We start from the raw sequence: 27,849 nt of genomic DNA, 5'->3' as shown, positions 1-27,849 counted from the left end.
AAGGAAATATACAAAATATTAACAATACATCCTTAGGAACTAGGACTATGGACCAGTGTTTACATTTTGTATTTACTGTATGAGGGAACAAGCATGTATTAATTTAATTATCAGGAGAACATAACGGTATAAAGAAACAATGAAAATAAAAGAGTCAAATGTTAATCAGTGGATACGGACAGTTTCATTTTCAAAGAATGAGGAAAATAATTATAGAACTACAATTTTTCTCTTGAATTCCTGTTCTCACACATATTGTTTATTCTTATATTGTTCTAGTCACTAAAAATGATTTCAATTATCTTGGTAAGGAAGCAAAATCTAATACAAATGTCAAATTAATACAATTGCAAAAGCAACCCGCATGAGCTCCTCTATCATCTTAACAGGTCTACATTCTTGGGTTCAGGCAACTATGACTGGGTTTGGAAAAGTACGATCTAGCAACTAACAATCTAATCTTTATCATCTTCCTACCAATGTGATCAATTTTCTAACTGATTATATTTCCATCAAACTGAACACTGAAACTGTTACCTAACATCAGTAAAGAATTATTAATCTACTTATTGTAATCATCATCTTCAAAGTAGCATTTCTAGGCTCTGTTCTCTTCTAAGGTAAGAACAATTATAAATAGAGCCACACTTTGAAGACTATAATATACAACATATATACACCTAAAACTAAAAAGGTACTATATATAGAACAGAAGAAACACAAAACTGAACAATCATTGAAGTCAATTTAAAATAATTTTTTTTAAAAGCTAAAAAATCAACAGTCTAAAATAACGGAGATCAATTTTATTCAAAACCAAAACCATTTTACATCAGATGGGCCTAGCCAGGCAACACTACTACTGCTGTTTGATGTGACTGTTTAGAGGAAGTTATTGCACAGCCTGATTCCGTAACAGATTTGCTAGGTTTTTAGTTAAGCAGATATAGAAGTCATAACATTTCCTCTTTCATACCTAAAAAATTTCTGACCTTAGTACATATTTGTAAAATGATTCCTGAAATTCTTATTAAAAGCTACTTTTCAAATGAATCCACAAAAAAAGAAAAAAGTAAAGCTACACCTGTATGTTGTGAAATTTCGATAAAGTTTGATAATCACATGCAGATAATCAGTGCTATCAATTTCCTGACTCAAGATTACTAGACTCAGTCTTAAATTTTCAATCCAAGTAATAAAGACGAAGCAGAGCTTCGTGTAAAATTCTCACAAGTCATGCCCATAAACAGAAAGGCCTTAAAGCAAGTATCTGGAAACAAAATTAACATAATTTATGCAACAACTTTTATAACAGTGAAGAATTCTGTTATGTAACTCTAAATAACTCCTGTGTTGAGTTACTCTCAAAAAAAAAAAAAAAAAAAAAGATTAGACACTCAACATTGCTCCTATCTAACATTACCCAACCACTACATTTGAGAAACAACAAATCTGTGACTCCTAATTTTTTCCTATAAATAAACTCAAACATGGAAGAAATGGCAAACCTATAAGTCCATCAGATAATAATGATCCTTAATTATGAGTAGGTATGGTCTAGACTCTAGATGGAATAATGTCTAGTAACCCTATTAGGGCAACACTTTCAGGTTCACAGAAAAACCGTAGCCTTCAACCTAGCGAATTACAGAGGAAATGAAATAAGTGTAAAGACCAAAGTTAACCATGTTTAGCCCTATGTGGGTGAAATATTTGAAAAATAATTAGGGGGGAGGGAGAAGGAAACACTAAACTTGCACCAGGATAGTCTTGATGCACAAAGCAGGCACTAAAAATTCTCATCAAGGATTCACAAAAACCAAATTTTTTAAAAGCTAAATTTCCTTTCCTAATTTATATTACGAAAACCCTTTGATAAAACAGATAATCCAAAATCTGACAAAAGAATCTTTCTTCAAACCTGAGTCTTTTTAGATGCACAGTATGTGGAAACCTTTTTATACCCATTTTTAGAAATTTTCTCATTGTAAAAAATAACACTGAAAACCAAACTCCATAGGAATTTAAACTCAAATACGAAAGAAATCATTTGAAAATAAAATCTATCATGGTTCCTCTATACTATAATAAAATGAATTAAGATTTAGCTACGTTAATTAGAATACTGAGGCAGAGGTACATAGTCCAGTCTCTCGTGATAGACAGATTTATGTTATATTAGGTTGCATTAAATATAACAGAAATAGAACAAAAGTAAATGACCTGAATTCTATCCAGCTCTTTCACACTTTGAAGCTATGTAATCTTGGAAGAATCACTTATCTATATTTCCTTTCTTAGCAAATAGACAATATAAGAACACTTCTGATAATTCCAAAACACGATGAAAATGTAAGATGGTATGTTTCCTCTGAAAGACTAGTTAACATAAAAATTGTGTTTACATTAGACACTTGGATGTCTCTTCTCAAAATAACTGCTACCAGATTATTCTGCCATTGTCAAAAGAAAAAGGAAATACCACACAGCCATTAAAAGAGCATTTTTGGACTACCAAAGAATCTTCAAATTACAATAACCTAACGTATAAGATGTACAGGTCTTGCAATTTCAATGTTAGAGGAGGTTTGGGCTTTCTGTTGAGAACTCCTTTAGAACTCGTTACTATCAGAACAGGTCGGTTTTACCAAGGAGCTCCTCCAAAAGGCCCCAAAATGAAGAAGGCTGGTACAAATCTGGGAACCAAAGGTAGTCTCAGTCTCCTTCACGTTCATCAATTTCCTTGAATAAAAGTACCAGTGTATTTATCAGAATGTATGCATGGCCTACACCTACAATGGCTGTGTGGATAATAGAAGATAAAGATAAATGCACTTACACTTATCTGGCCACTACCATCTCACACTCGAAGTGTTTAAATGAATCCATCAAAATTTTCTGTAATTATAAAATCCATGCTAGGAATATAATGCAATCTGACATACGCATAAGGAAAATTCAGCGATTATTAGTGAAGTAAATTAAAATCAATCAAATGTATTCTAAATACAGAGCTGGCAAGCAGTATAATTTATATGCCCAAAGGGGAGAGAAAGCCTAGTTTTACTAAGAAATTAGATTCCAAGTGTTCCAAGAGATACAACATCTAAAGGTAGGAAGAGTTTGGATGAATGATTTCATGGTTCCTTTAAGTTCTAATATTTCTCAGAAAAAAACCCAGTTCATTCTTTTACAAAATGTGAACACACAAGAGAAGCAAAATCTTTTTTATATCTAATTACTTTGTCTCAAATTAGTTTGCTCTTTCAAGATCTGTCCAAAATAAAGCTATAATTTTGTATCCTATTATTTTTAGCCACATTAAGTATATTAACATTTCCAATTTCCTCTGTTAAATGATATTTAATAAAACAGAGGACAAAAATGTTTAATAAAACAAATTACAAGAATAAAATATTTTTCATTTATTAAGATGACCAATTTCATGTTATGCTCAAGAGATCCCAGATTGGCAATCAAAATGCAAAGTGACCTACGATTGATTTCACTTCCAGGCAGCAAACTGATTTAACCCTGCGAGTCTACAAGTGTCATTTTACAGAACATAAAGGCAACTGTCCCCATACAAGTCTTTGAATAATATCCCATCATTGGGCCGGCCCGGTGGCTCAGGCAGTGGCTCAGGCGGTTAGAACTCCATGCTCCTAACTCCGCGGGCTGCTGGTTCGATTCCCACAAGGGCCAGTGGACTCCCCAACCATAAGGATGCTGGTTCAACTCCTCCAGTCCACAAGGGATGGTGGGCTCCGCCCCTGCAACTAAGATTAAACAAGGCACCTTGAGCTGAGCTGCTGCTGAGCTCCCGGATGGCTCAGTTGGTTGGAGCGCGTCCTCTCAACCACAAGGTTTGCTGGTTCGACTGAACCTGGAGCTGTGCTGCACCCTCCACACTAAAACTGAAAGGACAACAACTTGCAGCTGATGGCACCCTTCACAACTAAGACTGGAAAGCACAACTTCACATGAAAAAAAGTCTTGCAAGTACACACTGTTCCCCAATATAGTCCTGTTAAAAAAAATATATATCCCATCATTTCCCCATCCCACCCACCAAAAACATCTCCCTCTGGCCTCTCCCCTCAAATCTTGTTTAATTATGTCTCCTCTCCTCTCTCAAACCCCCTAAAAAACATATACAAAGGTAAACTTAATAAAACTACATGTATAAAATAATTCCTGCATCAAGAAACATGAACAAATTTCTTTCTAGCAATTGTTTTTCAAGTAAGAAATAGGTAAAACAGAAAGAACAGAAGACTAATGGATCTTACTGAACCACTGAAATCCTACAAGATAGAGTTCCCCAACTACCAAAACGTAGATGTATATTAAGAGGACATACTGGGGTTTGAAATTTGATTAAACAGCTCTGTCTAGTTTTTTGAAAACCAGTCAGGCAAGGGTCCAACAACACAATTCTATTATACTTAACAAAAAAGATTAAATTTTTTGCCTGTTTTTATTTTTAAACAGGAGAAAGCTCTCTCATGATCTTTTTTAAAAGGTATATTCATAATTTGGTATTTAGATGGTTAGTATAAGTTTTATGTACAGTTAAGTATCCCCCCACTTTGACATATGAAAAGGTCAAGAAAACGTAAATTTACACCCTGACTTCAACTTACAATGTAAAGTCTACATGAGATAGTATAGCTTAAAGCGGGGAAAAAGAAGTTTCTAAGTTGTTATATGATGGTTTTGTTTTTCCCAGGGTCAAGATCAGCAAGGGATGAGAAAAGTAGGAATTAATATAGTATTTAGATCTTGCTAACTTACTACTCCAGTGAAATTGTCATCTTTCAATAATTAGAAGCATAAAGTCCTCTAGAGTTACTAACTTTTTCCTCATTTCTTTCTGTTCCATTATGACAGTTTAACACTTGGAGTAGAAAAAGAAGTATCTAAAAAATAAAGGTATGTCATCAAAATCAGCTGTTTTCCACTTATATGAGGTATCTAGAATAGTCAATTTGTACAGATAAAAAATAGAATAGCAGTTACCAGAGGCTGATGGAAGGGAGGAAGTGGGAGATATTAATGGTACAGATTTCAGTATCAGATAACGAAATATTCTGGAAGTGAGTAGTGGTGATGGTTGCACAACAATGTAAATGTAACTAATGCCACTGAATAACAGTTAAAATGACTATAAGTTCCCTTAAAAGAGGCCATTTAAAAAAAAAAAATCAGATTTCCAACCAACAACTATTCTATTTTAAAGCATAAAAACCAGATGAAGATCTCATATCTTAAATAATAGTATCAGGTTTTCAAATTCTCATTCATACTTTCATTCTGAAGACTATAGCAATGACTAATATGTAGAAATAATTAGGATTATTTTTCTACATTTCTCTAATATTTTATATTTTAGGTTAGCAATTAATGTTCTTCAAAGATGAGGACTCCGTCAAAATAACATTACTCTTAAAATGAGCCTGAGAATCTTATTATTTGTAATAAAGTAATTTTATGAATAAGTTCAAGAAATGACATGGGGGTGTTCAACAATTTATAATTATTATAGAAATACTAAGACTTTATGCATTGCTCTGTAATATCAATAAGGTACATGTAGTTGCAGTGATTACATGACACATTCAGTCTGTAATTCCATTTTTCTACAAACGTATAAAGGGATAAAACATTCTCATAAGGTTATGTGCCAACTCAACATGTAGGATGCAAGACTTAGGAATGTGAAATTCTCCCACACTACACTAAGAGAAGCTCAGAGATCTACTACATACCATGTTTACCCGAAAATAAGACCTAACCGGAAAATAAGCCCTAGCATGCTTTTCAGGATGACATCCCCTGAACATAAGCCCTTACGAATCTTTTGGAGCAAAAATTAGTAAGACCCGGTCTTATTTTCAGGGAAACACGGTAGCTCATGATCCTATATAGTTGCTAAGTTAAGTGACTAAAAAGTATCATGCTGTGGCTTATATCACCTTAGTGATGTATACCAATTGACATCGAGCACTGGCTCACAAAAAACAACTCTGTAATGACCAGGAAACCAACTTAGTTAAGATAGTGCACACTAAAAATCTGTTACATGTGAGGGGAGAAAAAAGCTGTTACCAAAATTGCCTAACCCCGGGGTGGGTTATGCAGTGAAAGTACAATATGATGGACACAGTTCCTTAATACTCCATCTAATGTCTACCTGGACACAGTATATATTAAATCTAGTAAGACAATGTTTACTTATCAAGCTTGAGTAATCCAAAGACTGCTGACATATTATAACATATTGTTACAACAGCAAATAGTTCCTAATTTTCAAATGTAATACCACAAGTTAAAACGTTAGGGGTGTTTATATATGGTTGCATGTTTTTTAAAAATTAACAATATAATCTAATTATCAATACAACCTTAGAAACAGTTGCCTGCTCACTTAAACCCTGATGATTTTAACAATTTTAGTATTAGTGTATCTCAACACTGATGGCAGGGTGATGGGAAATAATGTGGCCTAATAAATTATCTGTACTTACAATGTGACATTCACTTCTGGAAAAAACACTAAATGTGGTAACTATTCAAACAAACCTAGATAAAGTTTGAAAAAATGGTTAATATTATAAATAATATTTTGGCCCATTACACTTTGACTCAATTCATTTGCTTAGCTCTTTATTCACTATTTAATAAAAATTATATGAACTGACACAATTAAATGTGTCCTGAAAGGGTATATGTCAGTACTGGCTAATAACTTTTTATCTAAGATAGCTCTGGCAAGACTTGGGAAAGATGATCAGTTCTCATTTGCAAATAATAGGTGTGGGTTGTCATTTAATAGGACTGTATATACTAATCCTGGTACCAAGTCTCTTCAGTTAATTTCAGCATCAGGGATAATTCAGGACCACTCTAACAACAGAAATCCTAAATAGTGCCAATTCCTATATGTCCTCAACTCAAAATATCAGAACCTTGGAATACATTGTATTCATTTATAATATCCCCACTGTAATATTTCAGAAAGTCTAATTTCTTCAAAGTAATATACCTCAAGCAAATTAAAAACCAACACAGTTGAGTCTACCAAGTATGTGGGAAGTAAATGAAAGAAAAAAAAAAAAAAAAACATTTGAAAAAAGAAAGCCTGTGTAAAAACAATCCCAAATTACTTGAGAGAAAAAAAAAGCCTAACTAGCAATTATAAATTAATAAAACTAATGAAAACAGGAAGTAAAAAAAGAAATTACAAAACCAACCCCTCCTCGCTGACCATCTACATGTATGGAACGGATGTGATCTGCCAGATCTGGACTAGAGTTGAAGCAAGCCTGGCACTGGTCCCAACAACAATTATAGGCAATATTTTTGCTTGAAGAAGTAGTGCTTCCTTGTCCATTCATCATTGCTGGAGTTGAAACGCCCACTGGAAATTGTGCTGTCTACATCCATTATAGTACTGCTTATGCTACAAAAGAAAAAAAAAGGCTGTTATTCCTAGAAATTCACTAACATGAATATGATATTATAAATATTTAATTAAGATTACCACTTGATATTCTGCTCCATACAAGCATACTACCCAAATCTTCCTTTAGAAAACAACACTGCTTTGAAATTATTTAGTTGGCAATAAAGTGTAAATCAAGGCAAAAAAAAGGCTAATACCTCAAAACCAGATATGTATGGGATAATTTAAGCAGCTTTTTAGCAGATATGAACTCCCCAATACTATATGCTACAGAAAACCAAACACACATACACACACACACACACACAGTTCATAACATTTCATCCCTTCCATCGTTCTAAGAAGCATGATAAAGTAATCAAGTTTCCCACTGTAAATAATTCAGAATCAAAAGATTATTTTTAGTTTTCCAAATCACCTGTTGACACAAAATCTTTTCTTCTATCCACTTATCTGAGAATACAACTGCCATCACATTCTACCTCTTTCCATCTCAAGTAAGTTGAGAAATTTTGCTGTATTTTCCCTTTTAAATAAAAAAAGCAGAAGAGAAAACACTGGGTGCAATAAAAATTTCTGACTTTACCAAAACTGGAATAAAATGTTTTTTTCCTGGCCCTCAACTTTTTTTTTAAACTAATCTCTATCCATCAAGAGACTAAAAATACCAATAATCCCTTTTACTTTTTATGTACTAAACAAAATATTACATATTGGTAATCCTTTTATTTACCAAAAAATTACATTAGTATGACAGTAATTTGAATGCTCAAATTTCACATCTTAATAAAATGTAACACACTTCTGCTTCCATTTGAAAAGCAATTCATTTATTTTTTTCAGTATCTACTCAACAGAGAAATTACATGAAGTAGCTTCAATTACAGAAGGGTCAACAGTAAGAATGTTTTCAGATTAAATCCATCAAAAACTATATAGCTACTTGCAATTTAAGTACCAGTATATTATGAAAATTATGTTATATAAGAGGTATGCTTCTCTAACGCAAGTTTTTATTACAGAAAATTTCAGACACAGAAAAGTGTGTATAAGTCTGAATTCAACAATTAATATTTTTGTCCTACTGGTTATATGTAATTTGTTTTTCTCAATCATCTGCAACTTGCAAACATGATACTTCAACCACAATTATTTCAGCACATACCTTCTAAAATTTAAGAGCATTCATTTATACCACTACAATCTTATTTGCTGACACCTACCGGTAACACACTGAATTTTAACCAATTAAGTAAGCTTAATAATTAGTGTCTAACATCAAATGCACCCATTTAAAAAAGCTAACAAAAATGGTCTTGTAGGATGCTTCAGATATGAAAAATGGTCATTTTCCTTTAAAGGATAGTCACGTGTTTACATTCATCCAGCTAACTACCTTACCAGTCAATATATAGATTCTAAATTTCAACTCTAAAACTTTGTAATCTCTGTAAAACTCTCAAATACAAATCAGCTCTGGAATATGAGTATTACTCATAAATTGGTATTTTTTTGCAGAAATAAACTGTGGGTATGATAGTTTTCCTATATAAATCACAAATTTTTATTTAAGCCCTAGAAATTTCAAGTTTCATGAGGCCCTTAACCATGAAATGGTTACCTATTTTCCTTATCACTTGCTTCATATACTAAAACATTGTAACTGTGAAGCTCACATTTTTTTGTAACTCTAAAAGCAATTAAAATATTAACAGTTTTAATTAAACAACCAAATCACACTCAATTTATAAACAATCTCAGGAAAAGAGAGAAATCTCAATGACCTATTGTGGTATAACCTGCAAGAAACAGTTCAGTTTAAAACACACTGAAGTGCAGGGTAGTTAAGTTCCAATTTGCATACGTAAGTGGAAGAGGAAGATAGATTTAGATACAGCTGTCCTCTACAGGCAAAAGCTCTGTGGATGTGGGGGGGGGGGGCAGAGCACGAGATAAACTTTCACTCTATATATACCTTTACGTATCATTTTTAACCACAAAACTGTACTGCTTTTATTTAAAAGTCCAAAATCAGTTGAAAATGAAACCAAATCAATTTTCTTTAGATTGGACAAAGTAAAACAAGGTCAAGAGACTCCTATACTTGTAATAAATCCAACTAAAATATAGTCTATCTGCCTAGTGCTTAACATACTTTTGCTTAGTAACTTTACCACTGAAGAGGAACCGTACCAGTCCAAACATCTATGAATACTCAAGCACTGTTTAATCAGTCTGCGTGCAATACCATTCACTTAAAAAAAGAGTATTTTGTGTGGACAGATTCTCATAAACGGATAACGAAATGCAGATTTAAGAGCATGAACTCTGTCTACCATTGGCAGAGCAGGTGAGGAGCAGATCCCATAATCCTGAAGATTTGAAAAGCACTCGCACAAGCGCAGCACCCCACAGAGCCTACCACAACCAGGCAGGGCCAACGGGAGTCCTACATCACAGCCCTTCTCAGACTCCCCAACTTCCAGGAAGTGTCCAATCTTAAGCCTATAGGCTCCCTCTTGGCTCCAGATCCATCCATGCTGGAATCTGAAGGCAATAATCCTGATGTAGGGGAGCACAGCAGACAAGTTACAAGTGATTTCTGAGTGTGACAGAACCCTGAGCTAGATACTGATTTCATAGAAAGCAGTGTCCTTCTTCCTGTAACAGTAAGATAACGAGATGATCAGAACTAAAAGGTGACATTTCACCTGATCTATAATACTGCTAGGATCATATATATATTAAATTTTTTCACTGAGTAGTTATGTCTAATGAACATTTACTGATTCTATAAAACGTGAACAAAAGCAGCCTGGTATTTGGAAGAAAACCTAAGCCAGAAAAAACACTCAGTATTCAGATAGTTTCAATAATCTAAAGCAGTGCTTCTCAAACTAATGTGTATATGAATCACCTGGGATCTTATTAATTGCAGATTGATTCAGTGGGTTTGGGGTAAGACTTGAGACACTGTAATTTTAACAAGCATCTACTTCTTGATGTTGCCACTACATACATTTTAAGAAGCAAACTCTAAAAGATCTCTTTCACTATTATTATCCAACTGAGACTAACCAAAGTATCTAAGAAGTGTCTCACATTATAAAATGATGAACTAAAGCATTCGCATCCAGCCACATAAACACCATGACTGCAGAAAATCCATGAGTTTCACAAAACAAAAAACAAACAAACAAAAAAAAACCACACACACATTATTAGAGATGTCAACGCAATATTTAGGAAAGGACATGAGATACTTTTCAACAGCACATTCCCTTTTCCTCTTTTCCGTGGACCATGTTAAGAAAGCTTCTGGCAGACCAGAGTTTTCTACTTTAATATCTAGTGTAACTAACTACATGGATTTTATGAAAATGGCTTCCTTAGAAACCAATTAAGGGCCAACTCATGTATACATACAAGAACAGCCTTTTTTTTGAGAACTCAAATTACTTCCAAGAAAAATATGTGCATGGTGGACTTGACCACAGTCAACAGGGGTATCAGTAGAGAAGTGAAGATGGGCTTGCTAGATGACAAGATACAGAAGCAAAGGAAGCAATACATGTACACTATGTAATCATGACAGTCTCATGATTACATAGCATGTAACCATGCTATGTAATCACCACGGTCTCAATGTAACAGAACGAGAAGTCTGTTGATATGGTTTCAGATTCCACATTGCAATTAACTCCTAAAATATCATTTGTCAAGTTTTGGCATATCGTCAAATAGCCACAAAACTATCTAAAATGGCTATTATAATATTCCTTCCTTTCCCACTAAATGTCTGTATGAGGCCAGATTTTCTTCACATAGTTCAACCAAACCAATTCATTGCAACAGACTGAATGCAGAAGCACATGAGAAACTAGCTGTTAAGCCAGACATTAAAGACATTAAATATAAAACAATGTCACTTCTGTTTGCTTTACTGGAAAAGTCATTTTGCATAAAAATACTGTTTGTTACATATAACCGATTTATTTTAAATTAATTAATGTTTTAAAAAGTCCTTAGTTTTAATTTCCAATCCTGTAAGTGATAAATATAACCCACAAAAGCTCCGTGGATTCTTCAGTAACTTTTTAAACACTTTAACTGATATATAATTCACATTCCTCAATATTTAAGCAAGCAAAGGAGTCCTTCAGAGCAAAATGTTTGAGAGCCACTGTTCTAGACTATCTGAGTTTAACTGTCTCTCTGAAACAGAGAGGAAAGAGTCTATTTTTACCTGAAACAATTTTATTTTATTCTGAGGTTAACTCATTCTGAGGTCAAATGGGTAGAACAGCCTTATCTGCAGCCTTCTTTTCAGCTATCTGTAAGGAAATTCATCTGTGTTGTGGATTTCCCTTGGCAACGTTGGGTCCTTCTCTTCTTCCCCCTGCTCTGAAATGATTTCTAGGCTACTGAAATTTCTAACTTTAAAGGAGAGTTGAGAACAGGGGACCTAAAGAGGATATGGGTGTATAATTTGAAATCAAGTATAATTTACTCTAGTAACTCAAAAAAAAAAATCAAAATATAAGAATCTGCAATTCCTTATAAATATGACATTGATTAACAAAGTTGAAGCTCTGCACTGGTGTTTCCCAACCCTAATTTAGGTCTCCACATGTCCATTCATATAAAATTAGATCTGCAAATTGCACACCTTATGCTTTATCCAATTAAACGTCTTCCAAGAAGACTCACAGTTAACTTGCTGCGAGCTCTACTCTCTTAGGGGAGTAGCCAGGTGGCTAGTTTCAAATTAAAGGGCTTACATGAAATTATTTAAATTTTATTGCTTAAGTTTGAGGGGCTGGGCACTTTCACATTTGTAATATAAAGACAATTAAGATAGGTAAGTAATGGTGTCTTTTGAAAACAATTTCCATACTAATAATACCCTTTTACAGCTCTCGATCAGTAAGAACTAAAGTTTATATGGAGTCTGAAAGACAAGCTCCCCATATTTGCCAGTCATATTTTCAAGACTAAGCAGCCAAAAGGGAGTAAGGAAATAAACTGAATGCTAAAACTGGCATAAACTTGTATCATCCACAAACCCTACTTCAAATTTAAATTCATCTAAAAACCTTTACTGTTCTGACTTTATAAATTAATGTTAAAATTTTAAACTTATAAAATAAATACTAGATCGCAAGGCTCATAATACCAGCATGGGCCAGGCAGCTGTGTCCTACACAACTAGACTGAGAAACAACAGCTTGAACCGGAGTGGGGTTGGGGGGGGCGAGGAAGAAGGGGTTAAAAAGAAAAAAGAAATCAGCACACCAAGAATTAAGAGTCTTAATATGCAAAAGGTTCTTACAAAAAATAAATAAATACTAATAAAGTACCATTTTAATATGTCTCATGCACTGGAGTTCCATATAAAAATCCATCTGGGAAAAAAGTTTCATCCACTACTCAAAGTCTGCAAATTGTTTTCTCAACCACTTGACCTCAAAATTGTCAAACTACTATGAAATGAATAGCACTTTTACATTAAAAAGTTAGACCTGTATTTTATATACAGAGTAAGTGACCGAAAGGATAAAATGTACCATAAATCTTAAAAGAATGTAGTAGAAAAACAGGATGATCCTGGCATCTACTTTCTTCAAGATCTGGAAGTTAGTGATCAAGATTCCACAAAAGAACCTCCCTAATCTCTAATGCAGGGGTGTCCAAACTGCGGGCCCGCGGGCCAAATGCGGCCCATGATCCATTGTTAATTGGCCTGCAGCAAATTCCAAAAATATGTTTAGTTTACTTAAATAAACCAGGTGAAGCAATACGTACTTCACCTCGATACCACATATGGCCCTTGGTGAAAAACGTTGAAAAAAGTTTGGACACCCCTGCTCTAATGGATCAAGGCTGTTTTATTTTTGTTCTGTCAATGGAAAACAATCTTTAGGAAGTCTTCAGGTCAGAGTTTGTATGTTAATTATTATAAAACAAATATTCTATAATTCTAATGTTTAAGAATGGAACATGGTCCTCCACATGAAAAGAAGTGGCATGAAATATAGGGCAACAAAAATTCTACTAGTCTAAGTAAGGAACATTTAACAGAGTCAGAGCAAACATTATAAACTTATGTTTACCTCTGAAACTGGTAATAAGCTTTGGACATAAGTATATTATATATACTTTTCAAACTACTTATCAAATTTAGGTAAACAACATTATAACACTCACAGGAGCTTCCTAATCTAATCATATAACAATATAAGGTATTACTCAGCTAACAGGTGATGTTCCTTTCATCTATAAAAAAAATTGCCACTCACTACTAGCAAGATTACTCTATGTCTCTTCCACATGTATAATCAAAATTATTAAAGGTTACAATTCAAAACAGTGCAAAGCATTTAAGAGGATCCTGTATTTTTTCAAATTCTCAAATTGTATACCAGATATCATACAATTTTAAGAGTGAAACTCTGAGTTATCCATAACATTCACTCTCATTTGTTGGAATGGACAATTATTTTGTGTCCTGCTCCTTATTCTAGGCACTGACAAAGGGATTAAAAACTAAAACTGAACCAGTTACAAGAAACAGGTACTTCAAGAATACAATGAACTGGGGTGGCTGGATGGCTCAGTTGGTTAGAGCGCGAGCTCTCAACAAGGTTACTGGTTCAATTCCCGCACGGGATGGTGGGCTGTGCCCCCTGCAACTAAAGATTGAAAACGGCGACTGGACTTGGAGCTGAGCTGCACCCTCCACAACTAGATTGAAGGACAATGACTTGACTTGGAGCTGATGGGCCCTGGAAAAACACACTGTTTCCCAACAACAAAAAAAAATTAAAAAATACTATGAACTGCCTACCTGTTACATTTTATGACTTTCTCTTAAGGAAAAGGGGGGATTACGTAACATAATACATCAAAATTTGTATCACAAAAGACATTCTATTTAAATCTGACTTCCCATTCTTTATCATAACAGCTAACACCTAGTATTTGCTGTATGTCCAGCATTGTTCTCCGTGCTTGTGTGAGACCGTATTTTCCAAAGAGGTCCACACCAAAGTACACCTTCCCACAACATCCTCTTCTTACAATGTGGCATCAGGAAGGGGGGGGGGAGTATGAGGGGGTCTATATTACTTCCCCTTGAATCTGAGCAGGCCTGAAACTGCCGCAGAAGTGATACTGCCAGCCGGCTAACGCTGGCCTAAAGACAATACAACTTCAGCATGGCTCTTCTCGGACACAAGGCTTGGAAGCCCTGAACTACCATGGAAAGAAATCTGATTCTTCTTAAGCCACCATGCTGAAGAAATCCTGTGAAGAAAGTAGAGCCAGAGACAGATGCCAGGAGCCCCAGCTGTTCTAGCTTCCAGCTGTTTGGGTCTTTTCTACCCAGGCACCACGTATGTGACAGATATATGCGTGAGTTTTCTACTGAATGCAGTCTCCAGCCTTTACACTGCTCTCAGCTCACACCAAGTGGAGAAAGAATGATCTAACCGTGCCAAGCCCTGCCCAGATCATAGATTTGCAAGCAAATAATTGTTTTAAAGCCATTAAGTGTTGGAGTGGATTCTCATGCAGTCATAGTAACTGGAACAATGTTTGACATGTATTAACTCATTTAATGCTTACAACAACCATACAAGGTACGTACTGTTAGTATCCTCAACTTACAGATAAGAGAGACTGATAATTATGTGGCTTGCCCCAAATCACAAAGTACAAAATACTAATGCCAAACAATTTAACTGCCAGTTATACAGGTTAAATTACCGATTAAAAAAAAAATACTGAAATGCAGGGACGGCCCAGTGGCTCAGGTGGTTAGAGCGCCATGCTCCTAACACCGAGGTCGCCGGTCAAATTCCCACATGGGCCAGTGAGCTGCGCCCTCTACAGCTAAGATTGTGAACAACGGCTCTCCCTGGAGCTCAGCTGCCATGAGCAGCCGGAGGCAGTGTGAGCTGCCCCGGGTTGCTGTGGGCTGCCGTGGGCTACTGTGTGCCGCCACGAGTGGCCAGTGGCCAGTGTGCCAGAGTGAGCGGCCAGCAACCAGCGTGAGTGGCCGAGAACTGCCGTGAGCAGCTGACTGGCGACCAAGCCCTCAAGCCAGGGGTAGTGTAAGGCTCACAATACCAGTATGGGACAAGATGCTGTGTCCTACATAACTAGACTAAGAAACAACAGCTAGAATTGGAGGGCAGGGGAGGCAGAAGGGGGAAAAAAAATACTGAAATGCAGTCTATTTTACACATCAAAATTACTGTCACTCAGTCTCACCTGGTATCCACACACAAGATGTTTCTTTGCTTTTGTACATCTATTATTGTATGTGCACACACAAAAGATATTTAGAATCTGCATGTAATTTGACTCATCTGGCAGATAGTTTTACAAACAAGATAAACTATTAAATTTGATTTCTACAAGTCAACTAGCTTCATAAAAAAAAAAATAATTCAAGGTCAGTCATAAAAGCAACACTATCCTCAGGTAGAACGTGTCCCAAATTCAGAACTGAAACAGATCTGAGCCTAACAATGTCAATACAAAATCCAACTCCAAATATTCATTCCAGGGACAAAGGGGCAGTTACTCTGGTTTTCACTTATCAAGAACAAAAATTAGTTATGAAACTGGTCTTAAACGGGATTAAGGAATTTAAATCACATCAGATTTCTGTAAGGCCGACTAGTTTTGCCTTTCAAACTGCTGCAGTGCTGTAGGCTTTTTGGTCTTTACGCTGAGAAATAATTAGAAAGGGAAAAAAAGTAGAGACAAATGTACATTTTATATGTGCTCAACTCAAATTTCCCCATGGTCCTGTCTACTCACCTAAGGTAGGAGGAATTCTGCTTCCTTGATCTGGTAGAGCTGTACTACAAATCATCTCTAAACCTCTCATTTGGGACAAACTCCTAAACCTAGCTAGTGTCTTGCACACAGTAAATGTTCATAAGTTTTTAGTAACAAATTTAAGTAGCATTTTTAAGGTAAATAAAATATATGGCTTTGTCACACTGAGATAATCATAAAAATTAATTGGAGGCACACTAGAAATTATTAGCCAAAACCAAGATATTATTACTCTTACTATTGCAATTACAAGCTGTTATCACTGTAATTTAAAAAGCTAAAATGGATTTTTCTAATCAAGAAAAAGATTACTCTCTATCCCCACAATTATTTCTCTAAATAAAGACAAAAGATTTTCCCAAAGACCCAGCAATACTCACTAAATTGGCCAAAGGGGACTGTCATGCAACAATGATGAAATATAACCTACGGAAAACCAGTAGGCTACATTCTTCTATCACCAACTGTGCACTGTGCATATTATTTTAAATTTGTTTCTCATCTCTAGTCTACTGCCCTTTAAGATTACTCCACCCACGTTTTTCATCGAGCTTAAGATCAGCATGCAATTATCTTCAAAAAGACTGTAATACTTGAAACATTCTACTTCAATACAATTACACTATAAAGAGCTATCTTTCACTTTCTTAAAAAGATTTCCAGAAAAATACCTATATAAGCAAATATTGTATGCAAAAAATTTGCTATGAAGAACAATGCCCATTTTATAAAGAAGCAATCACATATATATTTGGTGTTTTTATTAAGTTAGTGTTAAATCATAAAAATGATTTTAGCAGATGATTGCAATATACACATTTCTGACAAAAATGACTACAGTACAGTTCAACACCCCAAAAGACATGTTAAAATGACTACCAACATGAATTTAATTCACCAAGAAGTCTACTGCTGATTCATCCATTCTCCGTACTTTAACAAGTATTTATAAAAAGTAATGGCAACAATTGTATAATTCAGAAATGAACTAATAAATGTATTTATTGAAGAATACTAATACCCTTCTACAATCTGTGTTTTCTCTAATTGGTAACACTTCATCTTTCTAGAAACTCAAAATATAAATGAAAACCAGAGAAAGCAAATCAGAGACTTTGAAAAGTGTTAAATAAAATGCCAATAAAGACTCTATTCCTCTAACGACTGAATAACTACAACACTTAAAAATTCACTTCCGGGACAGCCAGTTAGCTCAGTTAGTTGGAGGCCGGTGCTCTTAACAACAAGGTTACCGGTTCGATCACCTCATGGGCCACTGTGAGCTGTGCCCTCCACAACTAGATTGAAAACAATTACTTGACTTGGACCTGATAAGTACTGGAAAAACACACTTAAATAAAAGTATTTTTTAAATGTTTTAAAAATTAACTTCTATATTTCATAGTCTTAAGAGAGATCTAGGCTACATAATCTATGTATACATAAATATTACAAATGAAAATGAGGCTTTGCAATAAAGAAATGTAAATGAATGCTTCACAAAAGAGACAGGCTAAAAATTTAAACAGCCACTTACTGAAACAATTTTAATTAAACTTCCCTGGTCAAGGTTGTTACAAGTCACACAGGCAGTATAGTAGCTAGGAAGACCTCATCTAGAGCCAAGACTGCCTGCATTCTAAAGGAGCTGTGTAACTTGGGCAAGTTATAATCTCTGTGGACCTCCTCACCTCACGCAGTTGTTTGTGAGGATGGAATAAACTGAACTTCCAAAAATCCTTTCAATAAGCTCAAGACTCTCAACAAACTAGACAATTTTCTCCTAAAATAATATGCAAATTAATTTTTTTGTTGGGGAACAAAATTAAGTTGGGGAAGTTTGCTTTTTTAGATTTAAATAATCACAAGTTTTTTCAAATACGCTGCTGGAAAAATTGGGGGAAGACTTAAGGCACAGAATGGTTCTCCTCATTTCAAGCAGCCACACAGATGACTGTGAGAAAGAAGATGTGCTGGAAAAATTGGGGGAAGACTTAAGGCACAGAATGGTTCTCCTCATTTCAAGCAGCCACACAGATGACTGTGAGAAAGAAGATGTATGTATCAGGTACATCCATATTCAGTTTAATTCAACCAATTACTGCGTTGCTAGGCAGTGTAATAGGTAAACGTAGGTAGGTAAATGCTGGAAGTATAAAAATAAATAGGACCTAATTTTAATCTTAAAAGTGTTACAGCCTAGAGATGACAAACAGAAACAGATATTTCAATACAACACCATAAATATAAATTAGTATTCTGGTAATTTTTGAACCCAGAAGAACCTATCTGAAGTTCCTTTGAGATCCTGGATACAACAAAACCATACCAGCAATATTCTCGGTTTGTCTAAAGGATAGATCCAAATTATAGTGGTTAGTCAAAAAACCCCACTTTTAAGAAAAAGAATCAATCTGAAGTTCAGAGAAATGAAATGATTTGCCAAATTTCCAGCACGCATTATCTAGTAAAGCCTGTACTACAATACTGATTACTTACTCCCACTAGAATATTCTTTCCACATCTCTGTTATGAGAAATGGGAGGACAAATGACTATGAATTAAATATAGCCCTAGGCCCTTTTACATATTCCATCTCATTTAATCATAACACTAAGATATTTCTATTTTACAGGTAAGCAAACAACTTCTGAGACCTTAAATAAAAATAATCCAAATCTTTCTGACTTAAAAGTTCACTCTTTCACTACCCAATGTTCCTTCAGGTATTTTAGTAATAGATGTGTCTGGGGGGAAAAGGTAAACTATTGTTCCAATTAAAACCTCAAGAAATAAAACTGCCACCCAGAAATAGTAACATAATATTTGTGTTAGAGACAACTCAGGAAATTAGTTTCTCTTTCCTTTGATTCAGTTTCCCAAGCGTGACTTTCCCCCCAACTTGTACCCTAGCTCAAGTATCTTCAATTCACACCTGTACTAACTATTCCTCTTACCTTTTTTTTTTTAAGTGTGTTCTTCCAGGACCCATCAGCTCCAAGTCAAGTAGCTGTTTTAATTTACCTAGTTGTGGAGGGTGCAGCTCACAGTGGCCCATGCAGGGCCCCGCGCTCTAACCAACTGAGCTAACTGGCAGTCTCCTCCTCTTATCTCTTAATTGGACTCCCAGCTCCCAAACCTTCCTTCTCTACCTTTGCCACATATAATTAATTGCCTTGTAAACATGAGTTTCATCATTCATCCCAAATATATTTACTACCTAAAGTAAGGGTCAAGCACTGTGCCAGTTGCTGTGGATAGAGCAATGATAAAAACAAGACATGGTTCCTACTCTCAGTGAGCACACATTCTAACAGGATAAACAGACAGTAAACAATTACTTAAATTGTGATAAGGGCAATGAATAACTTGGGAGTGCTAGCAAAGTGTCTAACAAAGAATCAGGGATGGTTTGCCAGAGAAAATGTTCAAGGTAAGACCAGAATGTGAGTAAGAGTTACAAAGACAAAAACAGGGGGAAGACAAAAGAATCTGACTCACAAACCTATATTGAGAAAGATGTGAATACATGTTGGTGTGAAAAGTCCCACTTGAGCCATTAATTCTTACTTCCCAGTTCTAACCAATGTGGATCCTCTGACGTAGGCAGGAGTCTCCTGAATATGCTAGGCTCTTTTCTTCATGTTTCATTGAGCTTTCTAGAATAATAAAATCCAGTCGTTCCCACCAAAACTTTAGTAATTAGATACTCTCCAATTTTAATTTTGTGTCACAATTTACAGAAAAACTAGAAAATAAGGGAATCATCTTTTTAAAAACTAAGTATCTGGAGAGATACCATCGTATTTCCTTCTTATCACTGAACAGGGCACAATGATAACCATCAGTAAATGCTCAAAAATTGATTTTTTAAACATTCAAACACCTATCTGATCTTCTATCCATGCCCAAAATTGTCCATTTAGTTTTAAGGTCTATATAACTATTGTTTTCACAAATGCAAACTATTAGCCTTAATAATGAATTCAACATATGGTTAGATCACTGCAAATCCATTACCATTACTAGGAAAACATACCTCAAAGCTTTTTACTAATAGAACAGTGCTTTCACTTACATAATTAAAAACTACTAAAAATAAAAGGTACTATGAGGCTTTTTAGGTCAACCACAGAATACACATGTTAATGAAAATTGATTAAAATTTAGATTTTGCAATGAAATATTTTGATCTAGCCTATTCTTTTGCAAGTTTCTGCAGCACTCATTCAGATACTTGCCACACATTTAATAGTTGGTACAATACTTTTTGGCATTTAAGATCTTTTACTGCTTCAAAGCAACAGATCATTACCAGCTCTTATCAGTTCATTTGTGCAGTCTGTCTCACCCACCCATGAAGTCAGAGACTGTGTTTTATTCAGTTATATACTTAGCACCTAGATTAGTACCTGCACATAATGGAGGTTCTATGTAAACCTGTGAAATAAATACCTATCATATAGTAAAGGCTTAATAAACTGTGTGCCAAATACTCTACATGTAATCCCCACAACAATCTTACAGGTAGAAAACTATTACTGTCCACTCCTTTCGCAGATGAGAAACCTGAAATAGTAAGATGCTAAACAACTTCAATAACTGTCCCATGGTCACCCAGCTTACCAGAGCCAGAATTCAAATTGAAACATTCTGACTCATATTACACTCTTAACCACCTCACTGTCTATACTTTCTCCCTTCTTAACTTCAAAATTTCCATTTAACTTAAGGTAAAATGTTAAGCATTTTTATACAGCTCCTAAACAATGGTTTAAAAAAATACCCTCTGGGGACTACCCACTTCAGATTTGCATACCTATATGCATTTTGTAAAATATGGCTTTTACAGAAATTTATAGTTTCAGAGTTATCCAATCTTTTAACAAATATTATGCACCTCTGAATCTCCTCTAATTTGGTACTTCTTGACTTAGACCAAACTCTTTTGAAAATGTGATAAAAGTTGTTGACTTCTTCTCAGAGACATGCCCCCATAAATTCTGCATACAATCTCACAGGACTTATTTAAGTGCACTCCCAGAGAAAAGCTGGCCTTAAATTCACCAATATCAACTATAAAGGCACCAATTACCGGTCCTCATTCAAAGTCTCCTTTTTTATATAAATTCTATTGTTGGTATTGCATCTTAATTCTAATAGAATACCCACCATATTCAAGTACTGTGTTAACTACTACAAAGTTCTAAACAAGATAAACTGTCCCCGCTCTCAAAAACATAACATTCTACAACAAAAGGGACGAAGCAAGCATTCAAATAACATGGGTTCTTCAGAATAGTTCACAGGAGTAGTTAGAAATTCACCCTTCGTGGTAAATCCTAACCCTGCTTTGCAGTTCAGGAAATAAGGTTCAATGATAATCTTAAAATCATAAGATAAGCAGAAAGACTAAGATTTGAATTGTGCCCTTTGACTCCAGATTACTGCAATATTCCACACCCCTCCACACATACAGAGTAGCGCCTTAAAAGGGGAGGAAAAAATAGAGAATACAAATATGGGAATTAGTTTTAAAAAGACGAGGAAAGGATTTGTTGTGGCATTCTGATGGGTTTTGAAGGACTGTTTTGGTGAACAAAAATCTGAAACAATTGTTGTGTAAACTTATCTGCTAAATGAAGATGTATGAAGAAACTATGAGCAGGTATATGCAGGTCATAAAAAGGCATTGCGGCTTATCCACTGCTCTCTCAGATCACTTGTTCTGGGAAAAACGAGCTACTACTTCACCAGGACACAAAAACAGCCTTATGGAGATACTGACTTGGTGAGTTAACTGAAACCTCCTGCCAAAAGCTACATAAGCGAGGCATCTTGGAAACGTATTTCTAGCCCATCAAGCCTTTAGCTGACTGCAGTGCGGGCCAATGTTTTCACTGCAACCTCATGAGACCCTAAACCAGAACTACCCAGCTAAGAATTCTCCATTCTTGACTCTAAGAAACCACATGCTAACTAATGTTTAATTTGCAAATTTTAGGAAAATGTGTTACAAATAAATAAATAATACAATATTTATTGTAATAAGTAAATAATACAATAAGAAAGGTGTGACTCTCTAACTTTGTTTACATTAGAGTTAATGAGGTTTTATACTAAGAGTTATGGCAAAAGCTATACCTTGGAATTAAGTCTCACAGCAATACGCAAGACGAAGTGGGTGGGAAGCATTTTGTCTTTCCATATCCCACAACAGCTAGTAAAGAGTCCTGCACATAGTAAATACCTGTGTTTGATAGCAAACTAGCTTATATACAGGATTCCCTGACCCAACAAAGTAGCCTTAATGGTTTTTAAAAGTAAAATGACCCCTTAGAATCTCTCCATATAAATTCAATCCTGAAATCTGTAGATTTTGTCACCATACTTTCCTTAACTGAGTGTTACAAATGTTATCAATGAAAACAGACCTATTTGAAGCTCTTCCCTAAATTTAATCAAAACGGAAGGGTAGCTAAAAGAGGAATGAATTCCGGAGAGACTATGGACAGCTGGCTGTTTCAGAGTTGAAAGGGATAAATAGTAAAAAGGAGTTTCACCATGAAGTATGAACAAAGTATTACTTTATATAAAAATATTTTATTGCTTCAAACATAAAGATCCTTAATAAATACTGACAATAATCTCAACATGCAGCCTTCTAGTATTAATCTGATTTAAGAATTTAGCCTCTATATTAGAAAAAAGATCTTCCTAATCATACTACTGGGAAATTGGACAGTATAAGCCTGTTTTCCCAGTGTCAAAGCAATCTTAATTACACCTCAAAGGTGGCAACCCAAAAGGTTGCAAGTCCAAATTTTGACTTAAAAAATGGTTAAGGGCCTCTGGCCTTTGCTGATCATTTAAAATAAGTTTCACACTATATGCCCTTCCCTACCACCCCATCCTTACACATGCACTTTTCACTTGACACGTGGATTTATCCAGAAAGGCTGCTGAAAGTGGCTGAAAAGAGGTCTTGTTTTTTTTTTTTCAAAATAAGCCATGACTTATTTTCTGGTTGGGGGAAAAAACAACATAGTATAAAAAAAGAGACAAATAACCACAAAATAGAAGTTGTTACTATCAATTCACTTATATAGATTAGAAGCTAAGAGTACTTTCACATAAGTATAATCTGATTCAACAGCTAGAACTAATTTGTAAACTAAACATTTTAAAGGCTAAATTTTAGATTCTATAGGGTAAAGTTGTATGTAACTTAACTTAGCCTCTGAAATTAACTTACGAGGTGGTAACTTTTTTAAATACTTTCGCTCCGATTCAAAGTAAAACTAGTTTTCAGTGGTCTTGCACAGCTCAATACTCCCCCCAAAGTAAACTCCATTATCTCTATAACCGAAGTAAAAGCAAATTACCTATAAACTTTAAGGTTTTCTAACTTTACCAAAACAAACACACTAATACACACTTAATGCTGGTTTTGAATAACTCTCCTGGGGAAAATTATCAATGTTTCTGTACCAAGTGTCATTTAATCATTTTATAGTCACTTTTCACCACACAACACTTCCAATACATGACTGTAAAGTGACACCTTGGAACACAAGCTTAAGATCTAAGTCTTTATATTTAATTCTTTCTTAAAAAGAAGCTCTTACAGTTAAAAATATTTAAGATATTTCAACAAATTCTAAAGTATGTTAAACTCAAAGATGCGGTCTAATTTCAGTGACAGAAAAACTGAATGGACGTTCTAATAGAAACAGTAAATTCTAATGATAAAAAAAAAAATCATTGCCATGGGAATGTCAAGTTTTTTTTGAAAGCACTTTAAAACCACAATATCCTTTCATCAGTACAAACATAAAGACTTCGTATAATGAAATCAATCTATAAAATCCACATAGATAGATGTAATCTGCAGGACAATTTATAAGAATTATGAATCCTTTCCAAATTTAAAATAACTCTTAAAAAAAACTCAGAGACAAATTCAGAATTAAGATTACAAAGACCATAACCAGTTTAACTAGTAATGTAAGGCTTTTTAACACAAATGATAAATCTTTTACCCTGAAATGGTAAAATAACTACAATATTTTGAAAAGCAAGAATGTTTCATTATCAAGTTTTAACCTTATTTGGACTTATGGCACCAATACCTTACTCCTTACTCTGAAATATGTTATGAAAATTAGATAATCAAGTGAATACCTAATACATGTGAAATAAAGCCAAAACTCTACTACCCGAAATATTACTCAACCAATAATTCATTGTCCCCTAAAAGGATTCAGTAGACAGATAGTAACTCAAAACACACAAAAAAACTGACACATAAAGCTTGTTATTTAAGGTGAATTATTCTAACTCTTGCGAAGTGGAAATAGCAGGGGACTTGAGAACCTTTGTTCAGACCCAGCTCCACCTCTACCATTCTAGACTTACTGCATTTAGTTGAGACAATATGCTTCTTCATCTGTTAAATGGAAGTCAAAATAATGCCTATCTTGCATCACAGTTGTGAGACATAAAAACGACTGCGACACACTTAAATTGTGCAGTGCTAGGTGAGCGTGCGTGTGTGTGTGAGCGTGTACCAAGTAAATGGAAGAACTGTGGTAGATGCTGGTTGTATAAACTAATGTCAACTTTCAAATATCTACGAGTACCACTACAGGAGGATATAATAAAACGATAATTAACACATGCTTCACTGTGCAGTTCACATCAGTTTTTTATTTTCTTGAAAACATTCTCTTTCCTGCCATGCCTATGTAGTGCAGTGCAATTTTTCTAAGGTTAGTACCGCCTATCCCATCCCAGATGTTTTCTTAAGTAAGTATTAAGTAAGCGTCAGGTTCTAATGCTTTATTTTCAAAATATTTAGGGGCTTGTAGTCCTCATTACATTCAATATAAACCAAACTATTCATTTCTATCAGTTAATTGAGAATGCCTAGAACTTCATACTTAAAACTTTTAAATTCAAGTCAATATCGATTTTTTTTTAAATTCTACTGCTCATCAAAACAGCAAATGGTCGGAAAAAATGCTACTATACTTTAGAAGCAGTTTTTTGTTTTTAAAAAATACATTAAAAGCCAATTAGTTAAAACATGAAGTTTTCTAAAGAGATCAAAAGTAATGATAGTTAACAGTAGAAATACACTACTTGAACAAATTTTACTGTCTCGAAAAAAAACGAAACATATTTGTCAGTCTCCACGGTATTTCTAACGAGCTTTAGAAAAATGCTCATTTCTTCAGAGATTTCCCCAATACATGACTTTAAACATTATCATCTAAAACCATGACTCGCACGTTAAAGCATTACTACAGAAAGGACATTAAGCCGAATACTAGTATGTTGTACCTTGAAGGCTGTATTTTCATCCGATTCCAACTCTCTTTGATTCCGCAAATTTATTTTAAAAGACATCAATTCATTTTTCTTTTCTACAAAGATGTATTCGTTTTAAACTTTCCCCCAGATTTCGTCACAAAACAAATAGAAGTTATTAAAATCACTTTGGCGATCATATCAATGACTACACATACGGAATTTTGGAAGTACTGATTAAATATAAGAAAAATTGTATCTTCTTTTTCAAGCAGGGAGGCGTAATAGTTAGGGGGGCATCTCCTTCATGAAAAGGAAGTTCTGTTAAATCCAGGCGAAACCAGCCATGTTGGAAAACACTTGTCAATTAGAGTTCTGACAAGTGTTCGCGAACACGGTTGAAGCTAACCTTATATACCGAGGTGTGTACATCACGGAAGGGCCTCTTTTGCTCCGCCAGAGAATCGAGGCCTACTTTGGGGTTGTTTCCGAGTTAAGAACTATCTTTAGGTTTGTAAGGACTGCAGAGCCAAGGGAGAAGAGGGCGGGGAAAGGAGAGTTGGGGGAAATGGTTTGAGAGTTTGAAGCCGCTATCCGCAGCGAGAGGGGCGCGGCGGCCGGGAGAGATTTCCGAGTTGAGCCTGGGGGAGGGGCTGGGGATTCGGGGAGCAGGGCAAATCTCAGCCAAAAGTCCCCTTGGCCCAGGAGTGCAAGAGAAGGAAAAGAAGGGGAAACGCTTTAGTGCACGTACCTGTCCTCCGAGTCCATGCGGCTCAGGGGTTCCCCATCCGACGACATCTCCAAGCTACCTCGCCGGCCCCCGGAGGTCGCGCTGCTTCCGCCTCCCCCGGTCCCGTAGCCCTCGTCGCCGCCGCTGGAGACGACGCTACTGCTACTGCTGCCGCCCCTGCCGCCGCCCTGGCTGCCCCGCGGTCCCTTGGGCTCTTCCAGGCCCTCCTTGCCGTCCCCATCCCCGCTACTGCTGCTGGCGGCGCCGGGGCTCAGCGAGCGCGTCTCGTCGCTGCTGCTCCCGCCGCTGCTGCCCACCAGGCTCTCGGCGCTACTCTCCTCCTCGCCACCGCCGCTGCTGCTGCTCTCATCCTCCTCCTCCTCTTCCTCCTCTTCATCCTCATCCTCCCCGGCCTGACTGGCGCTCTCGGGGCTCGGCTCCGACATCGTCTCCGCCTCACCGCCCCCCACTCCGCCGCCGCCTCCACCGCCCCCACCGCCGCCGTTCAACAGCAACGCCGCCACCGCCTCGGCCTCAGCCTCTTCTTCCTCCTCCTCTTCTTCTTCCTCCTCCTCGGGGGGCTCAGGCTGGCCCCGAGCCGCAGGGCCGGGGCTGCCGGAGGGCAGAGGGCTCAGGCGGGAGAGCTCCTCCAGGTCGGCCATGTCGGTGATAGCGGCGGCCATGGCGGCGCCTGCTCCTCCTCCTCCTCCCCGCCGCCGCCTCCCTCTCTCGACTCTCGCTCCCTCGCCCCCTCCCAAACGCCCAAAACTCCGCCGACGCCGCTGCAGAGCAAGAGGACGGCCCGCGAGCTGCGTCAGCCTGCACACGCGCTACGGAGCCCGCGCGGGGACAGGCGCGCGACTGCGCGCACTCACGCGGAGACGGCTGCGCGCTTGCGCGGCGGCGCTAGGTGGCACCTCCCCCGGTATCGGGTTCCGCGCCCGCGCCCCCGCACGGGGCCCGCCCCGCCGAGTGCTCAGAGTTTCCTTCGGGCCTTCCCACGCCTTCCCCCGCCTGGCAGCGGGCGTGACACGCCAAAAGAAAACCTGAGCGCTAGCAGGGGATTTTAACAGCCCTCCGAGTTCTCACGATAAAGTCATTCATTTCGGGATGTTTGGGGAGTGTCCCCTGTGTACAGGCACTGAGCCAGGAATCTAACAAGTCCTTAGTTTTCGGAGAGCTTACAATCTACGAGGAGAGGCGATTAAAATGAATAAAAATTAATACAATGCAAGGTACTAAATCTATATGCGCAACATAGAGCCACAGGTTTTACTCTAAACCTGTCTGAAAACCTCGAGGAATGGTTAAATCACAGTCTCAGAGCAAGCATATCTTTCATGTTCAAGATCTTCAAACTGTTTGGCTCATGAGCCCTCTAAAATTTGTACATCCTTATACAGTTTAAAGTGGTATATACATTTTTCCAGCTTGTTATAAATGTTTTCTAACTCACACTTTTTAAAATGTAACCGATAAATTCTAAATA

General features: G+C 36.5%; 1 protein-coding gene across 1 annotated transcript in view; it reads right to left on the bottom strand.

The window, feature by feature from the left end:
- AEBP2 (AE binding protein 2) overlaps window positions 1-27,106 on the bottom strand; it is a 51,608-nt gene extending 24,502 nt beyond the window's left edge. Inside the window, 3 exon segments of the mRNA XM_033116938.1 lie at window positions 7,257-7,415; window positions 7,417-7,465; window positions 26,382-27,106. Of these exon segments, the coding sequence (XP_032972829.1) occupies window positions 7,257-7,415; window positions 7,417-7,465; window positions 26,382-27,043 (870 nt within the window). The 5' untranslated portion in view covers window positions 27,044-27,106.
- Window positions 27,107-27,849: the final 743 nt, after the last annotated feature.

This window comes from Rhinolophus ferrumequinum, chromosome 10, assembly GCF_004115265.2.
Source record: "Rhinolophus ferrumequinum isolate MPI-CBG mRhiFer1 chromosome 10, mRhiFer1_v1.p, whole genome shotgun sequence".
Classification (NCBI taxonomy): domain Eukaryota; kingdom Metazoa; phylum Chordata; class Mammalia; order Chiroptera; family Rhinolophidae; genus Rhinolophus; species Rhinolophus ferrumequinum.
This window is presented reverse-complemented; position numbering and strand designations above follow the sequence as displayed.